At 42.2% G+C, this 26,362-nt stretch overlaps 3 protein-coding genes across 3 annotated transcripts; 2 read left to right on the top strand and 1 right to left on the bottom strand.

Annotated features, from left to right (window-relative positions):
* Position 1: 1 nt before the first annotated feature.
* On the bottom strand, positions 2 to 3,795 carry LOC104802711 (carbon catabolite repressor protein 4 homolog 1-like). Its single transcript, XM_010526443.1, has 11 exons — positions 3,245 to 3,795; positions 2,173 to 2,908; positions 1,927 to 2,013; positions 1,738 to 1,821; positions 1,577 to 1,663; positions 1,392 to 1,478; positions 1,233 to 1,286; positions 1,043 to 1,134; positions 818 to 932; positions 521 to 668; positions 2 to 393 (listed from the first exon to the last, which is right to left on the bottom strand). Exons 1-11 carry the CDS (start codon positions 3,400 to 3,402, stop codon positions 248 to 250), a joined length of 1,794 nt encoding a protein of 597 aa, XP_010524745.1. The 5' UTR covers positions 3,403 to 3,795; the 3' UTR covers positions 2 to 247.
* A 271-nt stretch (positions 3,796 to 4,066) lies between these two features.
* On the top strand, positions 4,067 to 6,551 carry LOC104804893 (dirigent protein 17). Its single transcript, XM_010529256.2, is given in 4 exon segments — positions 4,067 to 4,238; positions 4,784 to 5,312; positions 5,981 to 6,129; positions 6,131 to 6,551. Coding segments are annotated over 3 exon segments (1,068 nt in total). The 5' UTR covers positions 4,067 to 4,238; positions 4,784 to 4,799; the 3' UTR covers positions 6,537 to 6,551.
* A 10,460-nt stretch (positions 6,552 to 17,011) lies between these two features.
* Positions 17,012 to 17,551, top strand: LOC104804891 (dirigent protein 21-like). The gene has a single exon (XM_010529255.1). It carries the CDS (start codon positions 17,012 to 17,014, stop codon positions 17,549 to 17,551), a length of 540 nt encoding a protein of 179 aa, XP_010527557.1.
* Positions 17,552 to 26,362: the final 8,811 nt, after the last annotated feature.

Genomic DNA, 26,362 nt, shown 5'->3' with positions numbered 1-26,362 from the left:
GTAGGGAAAAAAAAATCTACTGGCGCAGAGGAAGAACTATATAAAAACAAGAAAAAGAAAGTGATCGATAAGAAAAAAACATAGTGCCACCATACAGTGTAGATCACAGCAAAGGAACCCAACGGAAAAACCCCCGGGAAAAATTGCCCAAGTGATCTAAACTCAACTCCAAGATTTCTCCCATCTCTAACTGGTTTCTAAGTGATGTTTCCATAACAAAGTATAACTTATCTGAGACTTGGTTGCATCAGCGTCTGGTCCTGGGCATGCAGCGGAACTCAGCCAAGAGAGCTATGTGATCAGAAGACCATTCTGGGGAAGGAAGAGCAGTGTCCTTCCTCAGCCTCTCCTCGTCCAGTAGTTCCAGCAGTGATTCCACTGTCAGTGTGTCCGCTGAAACCAAAAGCAGATGTTTTTGTCTTACCACAAGAGACATCAGATGAAAAGAGACAAGAACTTGTGTAGAAACCATTCTGCAAAACCCTGTGAGAGCTAGACTACAGTGATTGTTTAGTCAAACCTGTGTAGAATATGTAATCAAGTGTGCCGATAAAGTCCCTGGTACAGTTTGTAAACAATGGTTCATTTGTTGTAGGATCCATTCTTCTCCTTTGTTGCTCTGCCATAAGGCTGCCTCCCATTCTTGCAAAGGATGAGTAAGCACTCACCTGCATTGCATGCAACGTCAGATGATCACGCATATATTGTCATTCTAAATATATTTTCCTGCACCGTTTTCATCTCTCCAATCTGTTGCTCCCTATAATCTCGAAATAAAAAACATGATTGGAGAAACTTTGTTGGAAAAGATAATTACCAATGGCAGCTGATGAGTCAGCTTGGTGTGAGGGCGCAAAATTCCAAAAGGATCAACCATCAAATCTGGGTGCAATGGATCGATCTTTCCCATGGCAAGAAGCGAATGTGGAGCACTGGAAAATATATGGAAGGAAGTTCTAAGTCTTACTGAATAAATCACCAAAGCCATAAGATGATCAAGATTTGCTATGTTGGCTTAGACTAATAGGAAAACCAGGCACACCTCCCCGGAACAGTATTGAAGTCTCCACAAACAAGCATGGGAATATCTGCACTGGCAGCTATTTTCTCCAATCCCTTCAACAATGTGTGAACCTATTTTGAACAATACTCAAATACATATCAGTAATGGTAACGGTGTTTGAATTATACAAGTTTGATTTCCAACTTCCAAGCTAGAGAGAAATACAGACCTGCCAACCCTTAACATCCTTCAGTTCTTGAGGAACATTTACATGTGTGTTAGCCTGCACATAAAGGATAAATAAAAGACAGAAGAAATAGGAAACGCATACATTTAGTCCTGAGCACCATATCCTACAATGACAAAGACCCAAAGAAAGGGCACTCACCACACAAAGAAGCTGGCGCTTTCCTGGATTATCAGCGGCCTGGTTACCAAATTTTGCTTCCAAAACAACAATCAGAGCAACATTGTCCTAGAAAGCAAGAAAATCTCAGATCGGTTATAGAAGACAAGAATACCACGAGAACAAACATGGATACAAAAATTGCATACTAGACCAAGTCCAAGTACCTTAATCAATCGGTTTAAAGCGTTTTTCTTCTGGGCAATAGGAATAACAGCCTCAGTCAAAGACTGAGCAGCCTTATTAAATTCAACCTGGACCAACATAATGGAAACTCAGCAAGAGGGTCTAAATATTAGACCTAATACCAGATGAAACCAATACATACCTCATATTTTTTCACATGTGAAAATCTGTCTCTTCTGAAAAATGTAGCACATCCGTCAATTGTTTTTGTATTACCACTGAAAACCTGAGATTATCGAGAGAATCATTATGCCCTGGTTAACAAATCATCCCACAGCATAAGAGACAGGGGAAAAGGGCTTTGGCAACAAGGATGTGCATCAGAACAAACCTCATTTGTTTTCTTTTTAAACAGTGCTTGGTACCCGTGCTTGTCCAGCTCAGGAGCAAAAAACTCCTCAAAATGATCACTCTGAACCTGCAAGATGGAAAAAAGGAAAGCAATCTTGAGATAAAAATCTTCCATTAACGAATTAATCATGTGTATTGATCAAATGAAATATGGTATTAGCATTTAGATCTGCTCATAAATGAACCACAAGTTACTGCAACCTAGGCAGACATATTGTTAACATACCTCCTGCAGGCAAACTATATCTGCACGGTACCCCACAATTTCCCGTAATAAGTTCTGTCTACGGTACTGCCAAGAAAGAGCCCATGGAGGACAGTAACTGTATAAGTCACTACTGACATTCGTGTCAGACAATATATTATACGAAAGAACGGTGAATGATCCAGTAGATGACAGACGACCATCCGAATCCAGGTGTCCCATGACATCAGCTCCACTAACAGGAATCAGCTTACGTGGACAGGGTGAAGGAGCTGGAATAACACGAGAAGTCAATAAGGTACACGGGTGTCCCACAGTCTGTTTAGTCTCCGCATTGACCACAACACACTCGACCTTCAAAACGTGACCAACATCATCGGCCATTGGTGTGTACGTCTTAGAGCGTCCAACCTCAACAAGTGTTTCCCCTGCACCAGTCCTTTGAGTGACTGCAGCAGGGTAAGCTGGTGCTGATCCATTTGTTAGACTAGCATTCGAGACAGAACCAGACAAACTACCAGAGCTGTTAAAACGGAACAACTCATCCTCGTCATTTCCATTTTCACCGGCAGCACTGGCTGCACGCTCGTGCAAGAGACGGTGATGCTGCCATGCATCTGAAAAGCATTTGGTGGAACAGTGGTAGCTTTTAGCAATGGGAACCTTCGACTTTAGACAACCAATACACTGAAGTGCGGCTTGCTCAGTTGGATGCACACTACACACTGCAACTTTCCTATCGCTCTGAACACGATACCTGCACAACGAAATCCAAAGGATGAATTTTAAGCAAGAAAACGAAATGCCCATGCCCATCAAAGACCTGTGAAACAAGGCTACGAATGCCAGGCACCCTTGAATTCCACACGTTCATATGGAAACTTATTTGAAGAAAAGAAAAAGAAAAAGCTACTTGAATTCAAGAAGCAATATCTACACAAGCCACCAATTTGAAAGCAGAGAAAAAGCCCGAAAGTCTCACACTTTGGTTAAACCCAACCTGACAGAACAAATCGAAAACCAGAAAACCCTAGATTGGGAAAATGGAGCAGAAAGTGAGAGAGAGCGAGAGAGAGACATTTGTAGAACTTACCATCTATACCTCAAGAAGTGACCATCAAGTGGGGCAGACTCCGGGACATCGTCGGTGGTGGCGGTCTTATCCGGCCGCCGGAGAAGCACGTAGGGCGTTAATTCACAACCAACAATGGGAATCTCCGACGGTAGATGCACCCGTATCACGCTCAGCATTGGTTCTCCGTCACACTCTGTTATCGTCACAACACTGCAACGCTACCAAAGCCCAAAATCCGAGAGCTTTATCTGTATATTCACGTGGAAGAACAGATGAAACGGAGCGGTACCCTGGCGGATCCGCCATTCATTTGACGCGAAAACTCGCCAACCTCGATGAACCCTAAAGTTCCCTAGACCTAGATTTCGCCCAAATTTTTGTCCACGGAAAATTCCACGACTCTCGGAGAAGGAACACGAAAAAGAAGAAAACCCCAATGATCGAATCGGAGGATCACTAGTTCGGGAAACAGAAAGGATCGATTGTTCCGGGAAGAAGGAAAAACCTAGAATTTCCGAAGACGGAGGTGCTTTCTCAAGGGGAAAAAAAAAAAGTTGCAGCCTTTGAGATTTAATTCATACTTATAATAAATGCATACCTATATGCATAATATTAATGTGACACACTAATATGTCCGTACTCCGTGTTGTTTCTATTAATTGACGAAATTAATTATGATGGAGAAGGTTATTCATTAGATTTGTACTAAAACCGCCGACGTACAATCCACAGTCTGATTTCTAAAACGGCACACAGTTCATTGCCCGGAGTATGCCTTCGTTTCTTTAAAAACGGCAAGATATCTGAAAATTCGAGGAGAACTGGAAAGAAAGGTTTGCAAAAAAAATATACAAGTGACGTCATATTCAAGGGGACTATCCGGACAATGGATATACTTATGCGGGCTGCCAAACAGGCTGGATTCTACTCTTCGGAAACTCCCGCCTTCGCTCGCCGGCCGTCAACACGAAACCCAGCAGCACCGGATTCCGGTGATATCCGCCGTTATACGGTGAGCTTTTGTTCAACTTTCCATCTCTAGTTGGTCCACGTTGAATTATTAGGAGTATCTGCCGCGATTAGGGCTGAAGCATAAGGACATCAAACCCTAGGGATTCGTATTTCGCGTTTTGGGATCTGAATTCAAATGAAGATTCGATTCATTTGGGGGGATTTTCCTTGAAATGGGTTTTGTTTCTTATTGAATGTTCCGCCGGAAAAATTGCAACCCAGATTCTGTAGGTCATTTGAGAGATTATGAACTGGAAGTCTGATACATCTCTTAAGCATGGCTAGATCACTTCTCAGATTCCACGACAGACATATAGACAGACTTTCAAGATCTACCGAAACCCTTGTGTTCTTAGGTATTGATAGATGCAGAAAAACATGACAAAGGATTTTGGTGCTGTATAGTGTAAGCATGTTGATCATCAAGGTTATCTCATCACTCCAGGACATAGTTGGTGAATTTCCGATTGATGCTTATTGAATTTGAACTATCGATACATTCTCTATCGACTGTTGAGAGGCAATCTCTGTGTGCTTTCCTTGCAGAAGATTATCGCCCGAAATGGAAAACGTCGAGCCATTTCCGAGAGGGATCTTTGAAATACCAGGAGAGCCAGCCATTATTATCAATGGGGTCCCTGATGAACCCAAGACAGATGGTGCCATTGTCATGAACGATGCAGATTCGCATGGAAGTGTCGGCTGCGGAGAATGGTTGGAGGGAAGAGAAGTCCGGAAACTGTTCTTGGGCCGGAATTATTCCGGCAAGGTTCTGAATTTTGACCAAAAAACCGGGTGGTATAGGGTAGAATACGAAGATGGGGATTCTGAAGATCTTGAATGGCATGAGCTGGAAGAGATTCTTCTGCCTTTGGATGTTACCATCCCCCTAAAGTCATTAGCTTTGGGCATTGTCGGAAGCAGACAACAACCGACAAAAGATTATGGACGGACACAAGCACAAACACGCAAGACAAAGAGCAAGATTTCCCGAGCAAACAGACTGGCGATTGAGGCAGGAGGACAGGATGTGGTTAATGCACAGAGTGAAGTCGGTGAATCACGAGACGAAACGGTATAATCGTCTGTCCCTTGTTTTGGAATTAACCTGCATAGTCCTTACGATCATTTTCTGTTTAAATTTTTCTCTGATCGTCGCTATATATTTCCTTCTGCTCGTCATGATCTCTGTTGCGGGTTCTGAATCTAACGGTTGTGAAACCTAGAAGGAGTATATACATATATATATATATATATCAGATTGCAATGACATACACATATGATTATCCTGTGAAATATGATCTCAGATTATGAATCTTGTGAATGCCCTCTTTGTTTTGCCTCGTGCGTGTTACTCTCTTGATATTTCTTTTGCTTTCTCGATTGCTGTTGAAGTTTACTTGTGGTCCAACTCGTGGATCACATTACTATTAATCAATTGTTATAAATATTTAAGTTTAGGTTTATAAAAATGCCTAAACTTATCACATTCCAGGCTGTCGATAATCTTTAAAATTGATTTCGGGTATCAAGTCATTGATTCGCCCTATTGCAAGTCAGTGTTCATATACATTTTGTATAGACATGAAATATGTATACTCCCATACGTGCATCCACGTACGTTCATATGTTCTTTATGTATATATACGCATATCCCATATACCATTTATACACGGCACACAACCTACACACACACATATATATATATATATATATATATATATATATATACATTGATCACAAATACCGGCGAATCGCCTCGCCATGGCCGGACTCCGTCGTCGTATTCTTCTTCTTCCTCTCTTCACCGTCATTTTCGTAATCGCTGTCAAAGAATCTGAAGCTTACTCCAATTCATTGCCTCGACCGAAGCCAGAGAAGTTCACACATATTCGACACCGTCTCCGGCGAGAAAACCACCGCCGTCAGAGTGGCCGAGGCCGCCGGCACGAACTCCTCCGCCACCTTGTTCGGGGTGGTGATGATGGCCGACAACCCTTTGACTGAGGGACCCGACATCAGCTCCAAGATATTGGGAAGAGCACAAGGGATCGCTTCTTCGGACATGGACAGCATCGGTCTGCTCATGGCCTTTAACTTGGTTTTCACGGAAGGGAATCTCAACGGCAGCGCCGTCAGCTTGTTCGGTCGGAATGCGATAATGTCGAAGGTGAGAGAGATGCCGGTTATAGGCGGTACCGGAATTTTCCGGTTCGCTACCGGTTATGCTCAGGCCAAGACCTACTCGGTCGCTGGCTTAAACGCCGTGGTCGAGTATAATGTTTACGTTTGGCATTGACTTCAAAGAAGAAAAAAAATGAAAGTTGAGAAATAAAAGTCAATTTGTGGTTTCTCCTCTGTTACTGCTTTGATCACTGCTTTGTGATCAAGTGTCAATTTCGAACTAAAGTCCGGTCCGAATTCCACCGAGAAAAAACATCGGACTTCGGATCTAAATTTGTATATTCTAAAAAAACAGATTTTTGGGACGGATTCAAATCGGATTTCGAGTCGGTCTGAAAGTTCGATTTAATTATTTTTTAAAAAATAAATACAAAAAATTTATCACTACACACAAATAAAAGTATTAAACGGATGGACCTCGTCCGGCTTGTTTCGAGTCTGAACATAAGTTTTATAAGATCGGTTTCTGGATTTGATTCTATAAATCTGAAAAATTCAGATCAGCTCGAATCCGAAACCTTCGGACCGGTTGTAGGTTCGGACCGACTTGTTTGACACCCCCCGTGTTCGTGCTGTAATATTAATAATATCTTATAGATTTCGAGGAATGTTATAACTATAGAACTAATGATATTGGTCTTCTCTTGTTCTCGCTGTAATAATGCTGTTCTATATATATATCCAAATCTAGGGTTATACAAAAAACCAAAAACCTATTACGTCATATATACCAACAAATCATTTTTTATTGATTTGGGAATGTTAAACCTAATATGAATATTAGGAAATAATTTATAGAAAATTTCATATTCCTTCACGAATTTCATTCAATTTTTTACATCAATTTTTAATTTAACAAAATATTACACCAAATTTTAAACATTTCCAAAATCCCACAAAATATATCAAAATGTGTTGTAATTTTCTCTATATTCGTGAACGCGTTAAATTTCGTCAATTTTATTACTGACGTGGCATCTCATGTCACACTTTTTTCGTCAAATCATCAGATTTCTTTAAATCAGCACGTTCACGTCAGAAAATAAAAAAAATTTAAAAATATAAAATTAAATAAAATTTTTAAAAATTTAAAGAATTTAAAAAATTTAAAATTTTCAGAATTTTAAAAATACATATACATATATTCACATTTATATATACATATATACATATACACACATATATACATATACATACATATTCAATTGTATATATACACACACATAAATATAATGTATATATATACACATATAAATATTCATATATATATATATATACATATATACCCATATATACATTCAATATGTGTATATATGTGAATATATATATGTATGTATGAATGGATGTATGTATATATACACGTATATAAATATATAGATGCATGTGAATATGTATGTATATATATGTGTGTATGTGTATGTGTATATATGCATGTGAATGTGTATATATGTATATGTATATAAATTTGTATATATATGTATGTGAATATGTATGTATATATATATAGATGTATATATGCATGTGAATATGTATGCATATATATATAAATATATATGTGTGTATATATATGTATATATATATAAGTGTGTATATATGTATATATATTTTTAAAAATTTTTAATTTTAAATTTTTTAAATTTTTAAATGTTTTAAATTTGATTTAATTTTTATGTTTTTTAAAAAATTATTTAATTTACTTTCTGATGTGGCGTAGTGATTCGGCGTAAAAAGTATAATGTGGCACACTACGTCAACGATAAAATTGACGGAACTTAACTCGTTTACAGATATGGAAAAAATTGTAATACATTTTAATATTTTGTGTGAGATTTTAGAAATGTTTAAAATTCAGTGAATTTTTTATCAAATTAAAAATTAGTGTAAGAAATTAGAAAATTAACGAAAATTCGTAGGAGAATATGAAATATTTCCTATAATTTATATCTTCAAAATTATATGTTGGTGCCCATTAATGAACAAATACATAAAAGACGTATATATGCTACTGTGAAAGAATAGGATTTTCTGTATATTCATATTATGGTGTACATGTAGCAATATATATACGAGAGAGAGGAAGCAAATGAGGAAACAAAATGTGCTAAATAACAGGAATAGATTGATACGAATATTAACAGCAGATCTCTTTCCATTATGCCCCCGCAAGATGAGGCTCGTGTACGAGACCAATCTTGACTCGGAGAAGATCAAACCGAGCCCGTGGAAGAGGTTTCGTTAGAGCATCCGCCAACTGATCGTGCGAGGAAACATGCGTGACCCGAAGAAGACCATCTTGAACAAGACCACAGATAAAGTGATAGTCGATAGTCACGTGTTTCATACGTGAGTGAAATACGGGATTGTCACATAGGTAGGTGGCTCTGACATTGTCGCAGTAGATCACGGGAGCAGTCGAAGGAGTCTCGCCGAGTTCCGAATGAAGAGATGCAATCTACCGAATTTCAGAGGCTGTAGAGGCAACAAACTTGTATTCAGATTCCGTGGATGAACGAGCGGCCATACGTTGCTTCTTCGACCAAGAAATGGGATGGTGACCGAGATATACTATATGAGCACTCGTGGACGTAAAGTCATCACGATTACCTCCCCAATCTGCGTCCGAGAAGGCATGTAGAATAGGTGAATTCCGAGAAGCCATAAAAAGACCAAGAGAGGATGACCCGACTAAGTAGCGAAGAACTCGCTTAACTCCTTACCAATGCCCCGTTGTGGGTCGATGCATGAATTGAGAGAGCTTATTAACCGCGAAGGCAATGTCCGGCCGAGTAAAGTGGAGGTATTGCAAACTACTAACCACATTACGGTATTCCGAGGGATCGTCCAAAGGAGATCCTGCGGCTAGTGTGAGAGAGGTGGTGGATGACATCGGTGTTGAGACCGGCTTTGCATGGAGCATATTGGTTCGCTTGAGTAGATCAAGAATGTACCGATGTTGCGTAAGGTGGAGACCAGCGGAAGAACGAGAGACCTCTACACCAAGAAAGAAGGATAAATCGCCAAGGTCCTTGAGATTGAACCGAGAGGAGAGCATGCTGATGATGGCTTGGCAGCGGGTAACGTCATTCCCGGTGATGACTATGTCATCAACATAGACTAACAGGTAGATGACGGTGGTGGCATCACGGAGAATGAACAAAGATGTGTCAGCCAGTGAGTTAACAAATCCCGAGCCAAGAAGAAAGTTTCGGAGCTCCTTGTACCAGGCACGGTGCTTGTTTCGGTCCATAAAGCGCCTTGTGGAGTTTACACACATGGGACGGACGATCTTGATCCACAAAGCCGGGAGGCTGGATCATGTAGACATCATCATCATGTAGACAACACACGGACCAACACTTTTCGACGTTTCCGACATGCCGAACAAGGAAGGGAACACCACCATTTCGGACTCGAGTACCGAGATCGACAACGCACGCATCACAAGGGCGATGGCTCGAGCGGCTGAGCAACGCTCGGACCTACAGCCTACGGAGCTCAACTCAACCCCCGATGGCTCGGACACCTCATTGCCTCAAGGAGAGCCATGCCTTGTACCCGACGATGGATTCATGGCACGATCGGATGCATGGATGGATGGACTTGAGCAAGAGATAGCAGCCATAGGCGAGGGTATCAAGGTGTCAATCTCCGAACTTGACCGAAAGTTCGAGAGAGAACTACGAGCGATGCGTCGAGAAATGACGGCCATGCGGGACGATTACGAGCAGCGTATCTCCGACCTTCACAAGGTAATCGATGACCTTAAACTTGAGTGTAGGACTCATCTACGGGCAGCTGGACCAACACCCATGGTGGCTCACGGTACGATGGTTGTCCGAAACCCCGAACCAGCCATATACGATGGTTCACGACATGCCCCGACTGTAGAAGCCTTTCTGTTCAGACTCGAACAGTACTTCGAAGCCTTTGGAGTCACGGACGACCATTCCTGGATAAGGAATGCCCCGACCTATCTCCGAGAGACCGCAATGCTTTGGTGGCGACGTATATGTGCCGACCGAGACAGAGGAGAGCCATGGGTCCAGACTTGGTCACAGTTCAAGTCTGAGCTCAAGCGACACTTTGTCCTAACAAACTCCGTGGACGAGGCACGTACCAAACTCAGGCGCCTACGACAAACGAGAAGTGCACTCGCCTATATAAGTGAGTTCTCGACCCTATGTCTCGAGATTACTGATCTGTCTGACAAGGACGCGCTATTCTTTTTCAGGGATGGGCTTAAGGACGACGTTCGGCTCGAAGTGAACCGAAGGGATCCGCAGATGCTGGACGACACAATCGCAATTGCCAGTCAATCCCGGACTCCGGACGTACACCGAGGCCAACACAGTCCCACAACCATCCCGAGCCACGTCCCGTAGCTGCCCCGACGGATAAAGGTCAGGCCAAGGGGCCGACCAAATCTCCAGCCCCATGCTACCACTGCGGCGGTCCTCACTGGGTTCGAGAGTGCCCGAGACATGCCAAGCTCACTGCTATCATGGCTTTGGTCGACGAGATCGAAGATTTCGAAGACGAGGACATGGAAGATGAGCAACTCACGGACGAGGGGGCCAAACACCTTGGCCACATAGCGTCCGACTCCCCCAAGTCCAACTCCAAGGACAACGGCCTACTCTACACGGATGTCAACATCTACGGTAATATTCTCCCCGCTATGCTCGATACCGGTGCGTCTCATTGCTTCATAGACGCAGGGATTACCAAAATGCTCAACCTAAAGAAGGACCCTCACGGTGGAACCATCAAGGCGGTCAACTCCCCGGCTCAAACAGCCACGGGGATAGCTCGGAATGTGCGAATTCAGATTGGAGATTAGGACACTCGCCTTGATTTCACCATCCTCCCCATGGATGATTTCAAGCTTGTTCTCGGTCTCCCCTTCTTCCGGGCGGCTAACATGCAACTCCTGGTCTCGCACAAGTCCTTGATCCTCTTAGACGACGTACAACCAACCATTGTTCCACTTCGGTGCGTTCCAAAGGACATTACTATCTCGGCCTTGCAATACCGAGGCCCCACCAAGACAGGTAAGCCGACTCAATCTCGACGTTCATCGCCTCCTCGGCCTTCCCCATCAAGGTACGCAGCTATGTACTCTTCTCGGGCCAAGCCCAAGTCTCGACCTCAACAGCAACCCTCGGCCACAACACATGGAAAGATGGTCGAGGTTGTCCTCTCTTGCCGCGAGTTCTCCCCGACCTAACGGGAGTACTTGATCAAGTGGAAGGGCAAACCTCATTGGGAGAGCACTTGGGAGGCTTCGGACCTTTGCCAAGAGTTTGCGGGACTTACCCGTGAATTCGAGGCCAAATGGTTCTAGTTTGTTTTCTTGCTTTCAGGAATAAGGCGCAACGGGGACGTCGCGCGTTTGAGTGGGGGAGCATGTAAGGATCAAGAAAAAGGGGAATTTTTTGCATCCTAAATTCCTTTCACATGTACGTACCATGGTTGGAATTGGCTGGCCATCTTCTCTCGGACATCATCTTCGGCCTTGGCCCAACTCCGCAAGACTATGCACGGATCATGACTGGAGCCTTGGAGCAATTCCCCTCGGACCATTCAAGCATGCTCGAACCACGGTCCACCGAAGAACTATCCATGGAAGCAGAATCCTCATCCCCAGCTCACTTGGTGCATTTCGGACCACGCCTCTTCGAACCAAAGCCCAACTTCGACCGCTACCACTTTGGACTTGAAGAGTGATTCGGCTTGAGGCTTCCTTCCCCAAAGAGCCCAAGTCCTTGGTCAAGCCCATCTCCCTTTCGGCCCATTCGAATGGGTCCATCATTTGGTCTAGATGCATCCGAGTGCTAGATAAGGAAAGTGTCTTTATTATGATTGGATCTTATCTTTTGTTTTAGGAATAATTGTGTTAGAATCTTTGATTGTGCCAATCACGGATTGTGATTATCCCTTGATTGATTCGAACCCTTGGCTTATAAAAGGGACCTTGGATCACTTGGAGAAATCATCCAGAAATCGCCTCTCTCATTTCTCCTCTCATTCCGCCGTCGGTTCTCCCTCTTATACGAACCATCGGCGTCCCTTGGTCCCATTTCAATTCTTAATAAAGTCTTTCACTTCTTTTGGTTCATTTGGTTCATCTTTGTTCTCTCGTTTCACCCTTTTGGTTCTCGAACGCAGCTCGTGCTTGCCGAGGAATTCTGCACAGGCTTGCACGCCTTGTCCGAGAATTCCTGCACACGACCGTATCGAGAACTCATTTCGTCCGAGAAACTTCGATCGCCAAAGTCCCAACGTCTGTTCTAGAGTTTCCCGTCCAGCCGAGAACTCTCTCTAGACCCGTCGCGCTTGACTCGCACACTTGTCCGGGAAATCTCGGCCAAGTCTGCTCGTTCCACCCGAGGAACTCAGCCCATCACAGGCCAAGGTTCAGCCCATCCCGTTGCGGCCCAGACTAGCCAAGATCCTAGTCTCGGTCCTCCCGACGAATCCCGGACTTTTCCCAACAGTCCGAGGTTCCCGGTCCGCACAGTCCGCCATATTCCGCACTCTTACGCAGTTGTACGACGTCGATATGAGTGGGTCAACTGGGACTAGTGAATGCGAAGGTGAGACGGAAGATGAGAGGACAGAGGGGAGAGAGTCCTCGAAAGACGAATCCGAGAGTCTAGAAAAAGGAAAATGTGACCTAAAGAAGGTGACATGTCGTGAGGAATAAACACGAGATGTCAACACGTCTAGACATAGGAATGCATGTTGGGTGAGTGAATAGCTGACAAACACACAAGGCTTTGACCGAGGTTCAAGTTTATGGTGAGAGTAAGGTCTAAGCCACGGGAAACACAAACAACCAAATGTACGAAGTTTTAAGTAATTCGGTGTAGAGCCAAAAAGAGCATGATACGGTGATTTGAAATCGAGGACCTTAGTAGGAAGACGATTAATGAGATAAACGGCAACCGGAAACGCAAAAGTCCAATATGAGAGAGGAATCGAGGCGTGAGAGAGAAGCGTGAGCCCCGTCTCCACAACGTGCCTATGTTTGCGTTCCGAGATTCCGTTATGCTCGGGTGTATGAGGTGGAGTGGTAAGGTGAGTGATGCCGTGAGTACTAAGAAAGGAACGAAGTGCAATGTATTCACCCCCGTTATCAAAGTAGAGAGTTTGAATTCGGTGATTAAAACGGTTCTCAACCAAAGACTTGAAGCGAGGAAAGATTTCAGATACTTTTGATTTGCGTTGAAGAGGATATAACCATGTATAGCGGGTGAAATGATCAACGAAAATAACATAGTATTTAAAACCGTCAAAAGAAGCTACGGGAGATGACCAAACATCCAAAAACACAATCTCAAGTGGTCGAGAAGAAGTAAGCGAGGAGAATGAAAATGGGAGCTTATGACTCTTATTAACCGAACAAGGTTCACATATCAAATCATTGGTTTTATTAGAAGACAACGACAACGAAAATAGTTGAATGGCCTTATTAAGAACATCCGAGGATGGGTGGCCTAATCTAGAATGCCAAACAAAAAAAGAAGTCTTAAAAGCGGCTAAAGTACGAGGGGAAAGAGACGACACGGGAGAGGAAGTCGGTGGCCACTCATAGATGCCATCTTTAAGCCGACCTTTGGTTATTACCGCCCCCGTTTCGAGATCCTTCACCTGAAAAGACAAGGGGTAAAATTCAATCGAAACGCAATTAGTGGTGCAAAGCTGATGAACAGAGACAAGATTTTTATGGAGAGATGGTACACAAAGAACATTATTAAGGGTAATAAGCCGAGAAGAAAAAGGGAGAGAAAGGGAACCCGTGTGTGTGATCGAATGATTCGATCCATCACCAAGCTCTACTTCGTCACCACCGGAATAAGGCACATGGAGGGAGAGATTGCGCAAGTCAGAGGTGATGTGATGTGTAGGTCCGGAATCAAGAAGCCAGATCGGAGGAGACGCTGCAGCCGAGAGGGCGGTGTTGTGAGCCCGAGGTTGCCACGACATCGGAGAGGAAGTACCAGAGGAAGGCGGTGCAGTGTTGATGGTCGAAGCTTGAAGTAAATGACAGCGTTTAGCGCTATAGCCATGAGTGCCACACAGCTGGCACTTGCCCTGATATTCGGAGGAGCGACGACGCGACCGAGAGTCTGAGGATTGCCGAGACTGGGACTGAGATTGCCACGGAGGTCTGGACGAAAAACCGTGAGGGCGAGTCTGGGTGTTATGCGCCGAGATGGGCATCACCGAGGGAAGAGGTTCCGTCGCAAGAAGTACCGACTCATGGTTGAGAAGGTGTTCGTGAAGCTCAACGAGCGAAATAGGCTGATCACGGGCATTGATTGCATCCTTGACAGGCCGATATTCATCCACGAGGCCAGAAAATATCATGTCAACAAGGTCCTCAGGGTCAAGGGGTTTCCCGAGTAGAGCAAGGTCGTCATCCTTGGTCTTGAAGAAATACATGAATTCATCGATCGATTTCCCTCCTTTGGTGAAGCGCTTCATATGATCTTTGATTTGCTTGATGTGGCCTCGACTCGACCGACCGTATGTGGAAGCAAGGGTGTTCCACGCATCACTGATGGTGGTTGCTCGAGCGATAAGAGCTTGGCACGAGGTGGAGATCGATCCAAGAAGAGCGGAGAATATAAGTCGATCCTGCCGGAACCAGGATCCAAAGGCTGGATTGGTTTGAACAGCATTGTTCACCATGACCGTTGGCGAGACATTGTTGGTGGCGTCGAGGAAGGCTTCAAGGTTGTATCCTTGAAGGAGAGAGCGGATCTGGAGGGACCAGGTGAGATAATTCGAAGCGGAGAGCTTGGACACATTAGTCACGTTGATGTTGATCAACAGAGATGTCGGATTGGTCGGATCGTAGGGAAGGACAGTGTCGTTGGAGGCTGGAGTGCCGGAGGAACCAGCAGAGGTGTTGGCGGCGGTCGACATGATTGAAAGGAGAAAGATCGGCAAGAGAAAGCAGCGCTGGAAAAAAAAATTGGTGTCACGAGACTAAAGCTCTGATACCATATGCTATTGTGAAAGAATAGGGTTTTCTGTATATTCATATTATGGTGTACATGTAGCAATATATACACGAGAGAGAGGAAGCAAATGAGGAAACAAAATGTGCTAAATAACATGAATAGATTGATACGAATATTAACAATTTCCATTAGTACATACGTACATACAATGATACAAATGATATGACTTTCGAAACATAACGGTCGATGAAATGGAGTTTTTAAGCGCCATAGTGATTGAGAGTGACCAGTGCGAGACCTTGTTCGGTAGATATATGTTTGATATATAAGGACCTTTCTCACAAATTTTGGGTCCATAAGCATATTTTAAATCAATAAAAAATTATTAATTTATATATTTAAAAATAACAATATTTGAATAAAATTAAAAAATCAAATATTGCATTGTTTAAAAAAAAAACATTTGTAAATGATATAGATATATTTGATTTAGTATAATATACAAATGAACGACTACACTATATGTTAATCAGTTCTAATAAATGTTTTTTTAAATATGTTTTATAGCAATAATTAGTTTTAATAAATGCTTTTTTATAAGGATTATAATATGTTTTAGTTTTAGTCTTTCAAAATAAATGTTTAATATGGATATCGACTAACTCTAGCATATATATATATATATATGTGTGTGTGTGTGTGTGTGAAGTTTTCTAACTAAGGATAGATATGACAAGAGAAAATAAAAACCCAATTCAAAGTAAACATTTTCCAATGATTAATACCGAAACTTGTTAAATAAATTGTATTTGTTTTTTATATGTCAACACTTTTTCACAAGACGCGCTTGCGTGATTCCACACACATCCCGATTTTTTATTTAATTAAATAAAATCAGCTAAAGAAATTTCTCCTTTTTTTTTCAAAATTCAGTAGCTATATATGTGTGTATATGTATATATATATATATATATATATTTATATATGTATATATGGATTGAGTACCCTTGGACGCGACATATAGAGTATTATTTTCCAGGGTTCTCATACAAAGCGAATGATTTTTTCTATATAATACCTATATATCTATATTTGCTTTGGTCAACTTGGGAGCGTTTAGAGTTTACCTGGTCAACGGATCCATTCTCATGCAAATCCATTTCAGTTATTACTATATATACTTTCACATATTTCACGTTATATTGTATAATTATAACTTTCATTCCGATATGAATATATATATATACACACACTTTCCTAATGGGATAATTCTTGTATAAAGAGGATAGGCTTGTAACATGAATGAATCCAACTAATATAACCATAATACACATGCCAGAGGATTATATTCAAACCCCGATATATATACATATACATATATATATATATATTGTTTTATTGCATTGCTAAATTCTAAGTCAATCATGAACAAGTCCATGCATAGCCATTTGCATTTTATTTAATCAAATATAAAGGCGTTATCATGGAAATACTTTGGAAGCAGTCCAATCCAAATACACCTGAGCATAGTTACCGTGCGCTTATAAATACTCCCCTTCACACACATTCCTCATCATCAACTCCTATACATACACAAACACACACATATATCATCACAATGGCCAAAACCATCCTCTTCCTCCTCCTCGCCATCCTCTCCTCGGCCACGGCCACCACCCGAAACCACCATGGCCACGGAGACAAGCTAACGCGTTTCCATTTCTACATACACGACATCCCGGTCGCGGCCAAGCCCACGGCCGTGGAAGTGGCCGGAGCTCCATCCTTCAACAAATCACCCGTCCGCTTCTCGAGAGTCTCGGTCGTGGACGACCCGATAACCGAGACACCTGATCCGAAATCCAGGATCTTAGGTCGGGTCCAGGGGCTGTACGCCTTCTCGTCGCAGACGGAGGCCTCGTTGTCGGTGTTCTTGAACATAGTGTTCACGGACAAGAAGTACAATGGGAGTCAGATCAATTTCTTAGGACAGGACCCGTTGGGTTTGAAGGTGAGGGAGATGCCGATCGTGGGTGGAACAGGAGCTTTCAGATTCGCTAAAGGTTACGTCGAGTTCAGGACTTTGCAGTTCGATCCCTCGACCGGCAATGCCATTTTGGACACCAACGTTTATGTTGTTCGCTCCGGTTACTTCTGATCATCATACATATATATATATATATATATATATATGTATGTATATATGTATGCATGTTTTCTCTTTGTGGTATGTTTTTGGTGATTGTATGATGCAATTGGCTCGTCTTGTTTACAGACTGTTATTATATGTATGGAACGTTATACGTTGTCAGAATTTATTTTTATGTATGTGTATGGATGTTCTTTTATGGAAGATGAAATATGTAGTTTTGAGATTTTATCTATCTTGTTTAAAATAACTTAATTATTACAAAAGACATAATATCAAATATTTTGATTTTGTATATATCTTATACATATATATTATAGGTGAAAGAAACAGCCACAAACAGTATTTGTATATTATAAGATCCGAAGATGTGTCTGTAATATTGATATGTGTGTTTCTGTTGTTAGATCTGACTTGGATTTCTGAGCCTATAAGCTTCCATCATCTTTCGTCGTCGTCGTTTATGTTTAAATATACAAACTGAAATTTGGGTAAATAAAATATATAAATTTAGCATTTCCTAACCTTTTTTTTTTCCAGTGTGACACTACAAAAAAAAAAAAAAAAAAAAAAAAACGCCTTCTCCGTATACAGATCAGGAAATATAAAATTATAAATGAATCAACAATAATGATACAATATGAAAATGGTGGGCTCATCTAACGGTTAGGCCCAAGCCCATTATAGATTCAGCACATCATAAAACCCATTGAATAAAAGGCAATTATAAATATTACCCCGAAAGTCCAGAAAATATTTAAAAGGCCCAGATTGAGGAGGTATCCTCGGTTTAAATTAGTTTTCCATATGGGTAATGATAATATATAAACATTATATATATATATATATATATCACTATTATATCATGGTGGATTTTTATACTCTCTTTTTTTTTGGAAATCAATGAGGGGTTTTTTTTTAAAAAAAAAAAGAAAGAAAATTGACCAGAAGCGGAGACATATCACATAATCTAGAGCAAAGTCCCCCACATTGTTAATGCAACATCTGAAAAGATGCCTCTCTCTCTCTCTCTCTCTCTCTCTCTCTCTCTCTCTCTCTCTCAATGGTGGTCCATCGAAAACAAGCCCATTTCAGTTTCAGACAATAATTATAAATCCACCAAAAATATTTTTCTTTAGGACTCCCAAGAGCTATACATACATACATACATACATACATACATATGTGCACAGTTTGTGTTTGTACATGCGATCGTACATTTTATATGTGCTCGTCCATATATGTATATGTGTTGGATCTATTTAATTATCCTTTTTTATTGACGGACATGAAGAGCCCATCCCTCTTCCTCTCCTTTTTTTTTTTTTTTTGTGGACATCGAGTCATACACCAAATTAAGACAATCTCTACGCATACTCATCATCATGCGTTCAATCCCATATGCTGCTTTCTTGTAGCTTCACATTGTCTTATATCGTATCCATCAAATCTTTTCACCCGACTAATCCTTAGGGCCATATATATATAAATCTCCGACCAACAAAACATTATTATTTTTTCTTTCAAAGATTTTTCAAACTATAGTTAAAGAGTTATGAGATCTTCTTTATGTGTGTGTATATATGTCTCCTTAAATTGAACCATGATATCATCGTTTCCTTTGTTCTCGATATATGTATATATATAATGTTCACTGAATTTGCGATATCCATAATCAAGAATATGAAATAATGGAAGAATATCTTCTTAGAATCTGTTTGAATATGTTTGTTACGTTATTTCCTGATCTCATGCTTCTGCAATTCTTTAATCATAACACAACCCTTGATGTTGTACATGTACACATATGGCTGTATCTTTTCATATCAATACACAGAAAAATATTCTTCCAATTGTGGTTTATGGTATCAGAGCCGTAAGTCTCACGACAACCGCCGCCGCCGAACATGTGTCTTCCTCCGACGGAACAACCACCACGTCTCCCTCTGATGGATCGCCGGTCACCACCGACAACGTGACTCCGTACACGCCCGTCAATCCCACTGCTCCGCTCATCAATGTTAACGTCACCAACGTTAGCAAGTTTTTGTCGAACAACTATATATCACTTGGAGTCTGCAAATCCGCTCTCTCTTTCAAGGATATAACCTTGAAAGTTTCCTGGACAAATCTCAAACCATCTCTCCGACAATCACCGAGAACAACACTACCAAAACCAACCCAGCATTTGCATCATGGTTTTGCCAAGACCGATTGGCATTCTCTGCTCTCCTTGGCTCGATCTCACCGTCGTATCAAGCCCTTGTTGCTCGAGCAACGTCCACCAGTGAGGCATGGGACACACTTGCCTCCACATACGGTCGATCTAGCCGTGGCCACATCAAGCAAATCAAGGAGAATTTGCGCAGGTTTGCGAAAGGCAGTAGGACTGTTGATGACTACATGCATCACTTTAAAATCAAGGCTGATGAGTTGGCTCTTCTCGGTAAGCTACCGGTGACGGCGCACAACACCCAGACACGGAACCAAGGAACTCCTTCATGTCCGCCTTGGCACAACAACCCGAAGCGGCAATATGAACCTGCACAGCAACGAAGCCGGAGACCCTACTTAGGGAAGTGTCAATTATGCGGAACTCAAGGCCATAGTGCCAAGAGGTGTCACTTGCTGCATTCCTCGACTGAATCCAAAACTGGTGCTGTGTCTGGTCACTTCTCAGGATCTCCCGACGCCTCAAACTGGCATGTCTGTGCTCATCACACCATTATCTCTCCGCCATCACCTTCACCGACATGGCTGCTGGACTCTGGAGCCAGTCATCACATCACATCAGACATTGGCAACATCTCCCTACATTCTCCTTACTCGGGCGACGATGATGTAGAGCTTGGAGACAGATCCACCCATCCAATCACCCACACCGGTTTCGTTTCTCTAAACTCTACCTCTCGATCACTTTCTTTGACCAACGTGCTATGTGTACCTTCTTTACGACGCAACCTTATTTCCCTTCATCAACTATGTACCTCTAACCAAGTATCTGTTGAATTCTTCCCTTTTTACTTTCAGGTGAAGGATCTTGACACAGGGGCGTGTCTTACAACCGGACATCTAAATAACGGAGTATATGAGTGGCCGACTTTACCTTCTCCTGTCTCTCAAAACCCCCCTTTCCATTGTTTTTCGTCAATAAAAACCACTCTATCTGAGTGGCATTCTAGGTTAGGACATCCATCGTTTGATGTTTTGAATAAGGTTGTGAGTCAATTCTCTCTTCCGTTATCTACAAAGTGTTCTAAAGACTTGTCTTGCGAGTCATGTTCTATCAATAAAAGCCACAAACTTCCATTTACAGTGTCCTCACTCACATCTTCTCATCCTCTTGAAATCATCTTTTCGGATGTTTGGACGTCGCCCGTCATCTCCCTTTGACGGGTACAAGTACTATGTCATTTTCGTTGATCATCAAACACGTTATACATGGTTATATCCGATACAACGCAAATCCCAAGTCCTAGACGTCTTCCCTAGATTCAAAGCCTTGGTCGAAAAATGTTTTGGTCTAAGACTAAAGATCCTTTACTCCGATAATAGGGGCAAATATATCGCTCTTCGTACCTTTCTCTCGACCAATGGTATTACCCATCTCACCACACCCCCGCATACACCTGAACATAATGGGATATCGGAGCGCAAGCACCGTCACATTATGGAAACGGGTTTATCGCTTCTCTCACACGCAACATTCCTCTTGTCTATTGGACATTTGCCTTTCCTGCAGCCGTTTACCTAATCAATCGACTCCCGACAAAAGTTCTCGACCACTATTCACCGTACCAAAAGCTTTTTTCGATTGACCCAAACTATCACAAATTACGAACCTTCGGTTGCCTTTGCTTTCCGTGGTTACGACCTTATTCCCACCATAAACTCGACCCTAGATCCACATCATGTGTCTTTGTCGGATATTCTTTAACACAAAGTTCATTTCTCTATCTTGATCCGACAACACATCGAGTTTATTCGTCGCGCCATGTCACTTTTTTTGAATCCACATTCCCATTTTCTAAACTTTCGACAACCAAACCCCCGGATGACCCATCGCTGTCCGATGTGTCACCCCCATGTACCATCGTCCCAAGTCGAACACTCATCTCTCCGCACTTGATGTCAGCGCCCTCGTCGACAGTCCCTTCACCGGTGCCAGCAGATTCACCATCGGCCAGCCCTCAACAAACCATGACAACAGAAACTGACCCAGCCGAGCCAGCTCCACCCTTGCCACACCCAGACACTGTGCCCGAGCCCACACCAACCACACAACAACTCCATACACAACCATCACCTGTACCGTCTCCACCACGAAACCATCACCCAATGACAACCCGATCGAAAAATAATATCTCCAAGCCATCCACTAAATTCGCCAATAACCTTACCACCGCGACCACCTCGGACCTTGAACCATCCACCATCTCTCAAGCTCTTAAATCACCTCGATGGAGACTAGATATGACGGAGGAGTTTGATGCTCTTGTGAAGAATAGAACTTGGGAACTTGTTCCCGCAAGTTCTTCCCAAAAAATTGTTGGTTGCAAATGGGTGTTTAAAACTAAACGAAATGCTGATGGTTCTTTTGACATGTCCAAGGCTCGACTTGTAGCAAAGGGTTTCCATCAAAGACCCGGGATTGACTACCATGACACCTTTAGCCCGGTGGTCAAGCCTGCTACGGTGCGGCTCGTGTTGAGCATTGTCATCACTCACGGTTGGATTCTCCGTCAACTATACGTTAACAATGCATTCCTTCAAGGGAGACTACATGACGACGTCTTCATGACATAACCTCCGGGTTTCATTGATCGAGACAGACCGATCCATGTGTGCAAATTGCACAAGGCGCTATATGGGCTCAAATAAGCTCCTCGAGCTTGGTACACGGAGCTTCGAACATATCTCCTATCCGCCGGCTTTATGAACTCCATGGCGGACACGTCCTTGTTTGTTCTTCGGGAAGGAAAGCTCATAATATATCTCTTTGTCTATGTTGATGATATTGTCATTATAGGCAATGACACACGAGCATGTGATCTCTTCATCCGCCAAGTCTCCAAGAGGTTCTCCGTCAAAGATCTCGGTGAACTCTCATTCTTTTTGGGCGTTGAGGTTAGCCGATCAGCCAATTGACTCTACTGTTGGGTTTTTGGGCTACGGATTCCTAGCATGCGATCATATCGATCTAGGGTTTGGTTTACTAGGTTTCATGCAGCGGAAGAATAATCTAAACCTAGTCAAACGTCACACGCAACCAAAATCATCCGTAAAACCCCGTTCAATCGTGTATATCACCGTAGGAATCGAATACTTACCTCTTTCCTGAAGATCTGAAAGTATCAATCGATCCAGGGCCTGTTTTAATCACCAAGAGCTGAAAGTACAGCTCCTCTACACGTATCTACACCGATGGGAAGGATTCCAAACGCTTTTGGAACTGATCTGCTAGGATCTGTGAAGTGAATAGGGTTTCCAAGACTTGGGATCGAATCCCGGGAACTAGAACTTCAAAAGAAACGATTTTCTTGTGTTCTAGATCTGCCTTAGGGTTCTGTAAGTCAATCATCTACTTAGGACGGCGTCCAACACCTCCTTATAAGATAGAAACCCTAGTCCTTGTGAAAAGAGACTTTTTCCGAGTATTGACTCGGTCCGAGTCAGAACTCTGACTCGGTCGAGTCAGAACGAATCAGCCCAAGCCCATTGTCAACTCTCTTGACTCGGCCCATTTAGTATTGACTCGGTCCGAGTCAAAACTTTGACTCGACCGAGTCAAAACATCAGCCAAGCCCAAAACACTTTGTGGGCTTTGACCCGCATGGAACTGACTCGGTCCGAGTCAAGTACTGACTCGGTCCGAGTCAGAAGGCTGAAAACACTCCGACACTCTGATTTGATCCGAAAACCATTTTTGAGTTAGAGGTGATCTAACCAAGGCAATAACAGCTCGAGTTCTGATCCTTTATCTCACGATATCATGTGTTGAACAAGGGCATGGTTTGAGCCACCCTTCAAGTTCAACCGCTTTCTCGTCTTGGCAAATCGACTAATAAAATAGATGCAACTTCATCTATAGCGTGGCCACGCATTTTCATAGTCCGATTTCCACGAGAGGGCCCAGCGATATCTCTCCTATTGAGGAGGTGATAAGTCCCATATTGCATGTCTATTATCTCCATATGATTTGTGAACGTATCTGATCAACGCCGTTATGATCATCCGGTTAAAGACGACGTTTGACGCAGTCAAGATACGCCACTCCTCATATCAGATACTCTAGACATCTCAGGTCTGAGGATCCAAGAACGAACCGCTGTATGAGATTCAAGTCATGACTCTGTCCATGTGACAATCTCATGCGGGTCAACCAGTCACTCGTTCACAACGAGTACCCATGATTGTGATATGCATCCAATGCATCAATCACACCTCATGCTAGTCTTAATTCATCATTGTTCCCACAATGATAACTGACCAGGGAATTTAGAATCATTCTATAATGATTCAAGGATGCCGAAATATAACAAACATGCCAATCATATAACGGGAATGTAATGCATTCATAAACCAATGAATCAATACAAAGTCAAAATGTCATATCACGGATCATCCTAGAGCATTACAATCAACATCTACCTCACGCAACGCCGCTATATTCATGATCTTCTCACTCGGACGAACATGTTGAATGCCAAGTCTGTTGCAACGCCAATGGCATCAACCACATCACTCACATCACTGACGGATCACCTCTCGATGATCCCACCGAGTACCGCAACATTGTCGGTAGCCTCCAATATCTTCATTTCACTCGACCCGACATCTCCTTTGCTTTCAACAAGCTCTCTCAATTCATGCATCGACCAACCTCAGAGCATTGGCAAGCGGCTAAAAGGGTCCTTCGTTATCTAGCTAGTTCGGCCCCTCTTGGTATGTTCCTTTTATCCGCAAACACATCAACACTTCATGCATTATCCGACGCGGATTGGGGAGACAACCGGGATGACTATACCTCTACAAGCGCTTATATTGTCTACCTTGGTCGCCACCCGATCTCTTGGTCATGCAAGAAACAATGAACCGCAGCTCGATCCTCAACGGAGGCCGAGTACAAAAGCGATCGCCTCGACAGCATCTGAGGTTCGATGGCTCGTTTCTCTTCTCTCTGAAATGGGATTCCGAATGGGAGCTTCACCAGTAATCTATTGCGACAACGTAGGTGCTACGTACCTTTGCGCTAATCCAGTGTTTCATTCGAGGATGAAACATGTCGCAATAGATTATCATTTCATCTGTGGACTCGTCCAAGACGGACAGCTTCGAGTGTCACACGTCTCATCCCAAGATCAACTCGCCGATGCCCTCACCAAGCCACTCCCACGGTTTCGGTTTGATCTCTTACGGGTCAACATTGGTCTCCACACGAGCCTCATCTTGCGGGGGCGTAATGGAAGGATATCTTCTTAGAATCTGTTTAAATATGTTTGTTACGTTATTTCCTGATCTCATGCTTCTGCAATTCCTTAATCATAGCACAACCCTTGATGTTGTACATGTATATATATGGTTGTATCTTTTCATATCAATACACAAAAAAATATTTTTCCAATTGTGGTTTACAAAAGGTGGTCTCGGGTTTATGGTGGATGTAGTCGGGCTAAAGGCCCGGAAAACCATCCTAGTTATATATATAAAAAAAAAAAAGAATTTATAACATGAATGGTTGTCGGAAACATATGGTGTATTATTTATTCATATAATTGGTCTAATTAGAATAAAATTGAGAGGATAGAGAGTTTAACATGAAAGAGACTAGTGGACTCTTCATGTTCTTTAACTCCACTTGCATTTGTTATCTAGCTTTTTGGCCATCCACATTCTTATTTCCTGTTCCCATATGCTAAAAAGAAAATATCTTTCACCATTATACACACACACAATTGAGGTTTGGTCCATATATTGTGAGTCCATTCATAATGAAAGGGACAAGATATGCTTTGTCTTCAAAATCTAACTCTTTTCCTCTTCATCCCTCATATATATATATATATGATCTTTAATTAATGACCAAACACAAAAGGACTAAACCCTATGATATATAGACCCCTAGCTACAAAACAAAATTCTAACAAAAGAAATTATCATTAAAACTCATGTAGGATTATAACGGGCCACTATATATATCACATGGGGATCCATCTATCATTGTCATATCAATATATATATATATATATATATATATATATATACACACCTTAAAACTATATTCTAACTATAGGATTATCTTCGTTACAGAAAAAAAAATGCTGTTTTTTTCTTCTTCTTTGATAATCATAAATTATTAGTCTTGCAGCCCATACATGCACGTAAATCACCTGATCTCTCCATCACGAGAATTTCGAACACGCGATGCGACTTTAATATTATCTTTGTTTTGTTTTTCCCCTGTTGAAGCACCCGTTGAGTCCCAACATCAACATGCATGAGGGCTTGAACGAAACATTCTTATAATTAATTAAAGCTAGCATATGTACAAATCTTTTGTACATATATCCGTTTTGTCAAGACCTACGGCTTTGTACGTATTGGAAACCTATATTTGTGAACTGTCGTACATGGGTCTTTCGCGAGTACGTACAAGAAAACACTATTCAAGCAAAATAATTCTAAAAAGATATGGAAAAGGTGGAGATAAACGTACGCATGTATATGGAAGCGTAGATGCATATCGGAGCGCAAGCACCGTCACATTATGGAAACGGGTTTATCGCTTCTCTCACACGCAACATTCCTCTTCATACAATG

Source organism: Tarenaya hassleriana, unplaced genomic scaffold, assembly GCF_000463585.1.
Source record: "Tarenaya hassleriana unplaced genomic scaffold, ASM46358v1 Cleome10, whole genome shotgun sequence".
Lineage (NCBI taxonomy): Eukaryota > Viridiplantae > Streptophyta > Magnoliopsida > Brassicales > Cleomaceae > Tarenaya > Tarenaya hassleriana.
The sequence above is the reverse complement of the archived record's forward strand: the minus strand, read 5'-3'. Positions and strand labels throughout refer to the sequence as shown.

What these genes read in the sequence shown, in the direction of transcription:
- LOC104802711 (XM_010526443.1), bottom strand. Translation starts at nt 3,402, where the DNA reads ATGCTGAGCGTGATACGGGTGCATCTACCGTCGGAGATTCCCATTGTT. An exon ending in TTAAAAAGAAAACAAATGAG is followed by an intron (nt 1,822 to 1,926) that starts GTTTGTTCTGAT and finishes CGATAATCTCAG; the next exon opens with GTTTTCAGTGGTAATACAAA. An exon ending in CACATGTGAAAAAATATGAG is followed by an intron (nt 1,664 to 1,737) that starts GTATGTATTGGT and finishes ATGTTGGTCCAG; the next exon opens with GTTGAATTTAATAAGGCTGC.
- LOC104804891 (XM_010529255.1), top strand. Translation starts at nt 17,012, where the DNA reads ATGGCCAAAACCATCCTCTTCCTCCTCCTCGCCATCCTCTCCTCGGCC.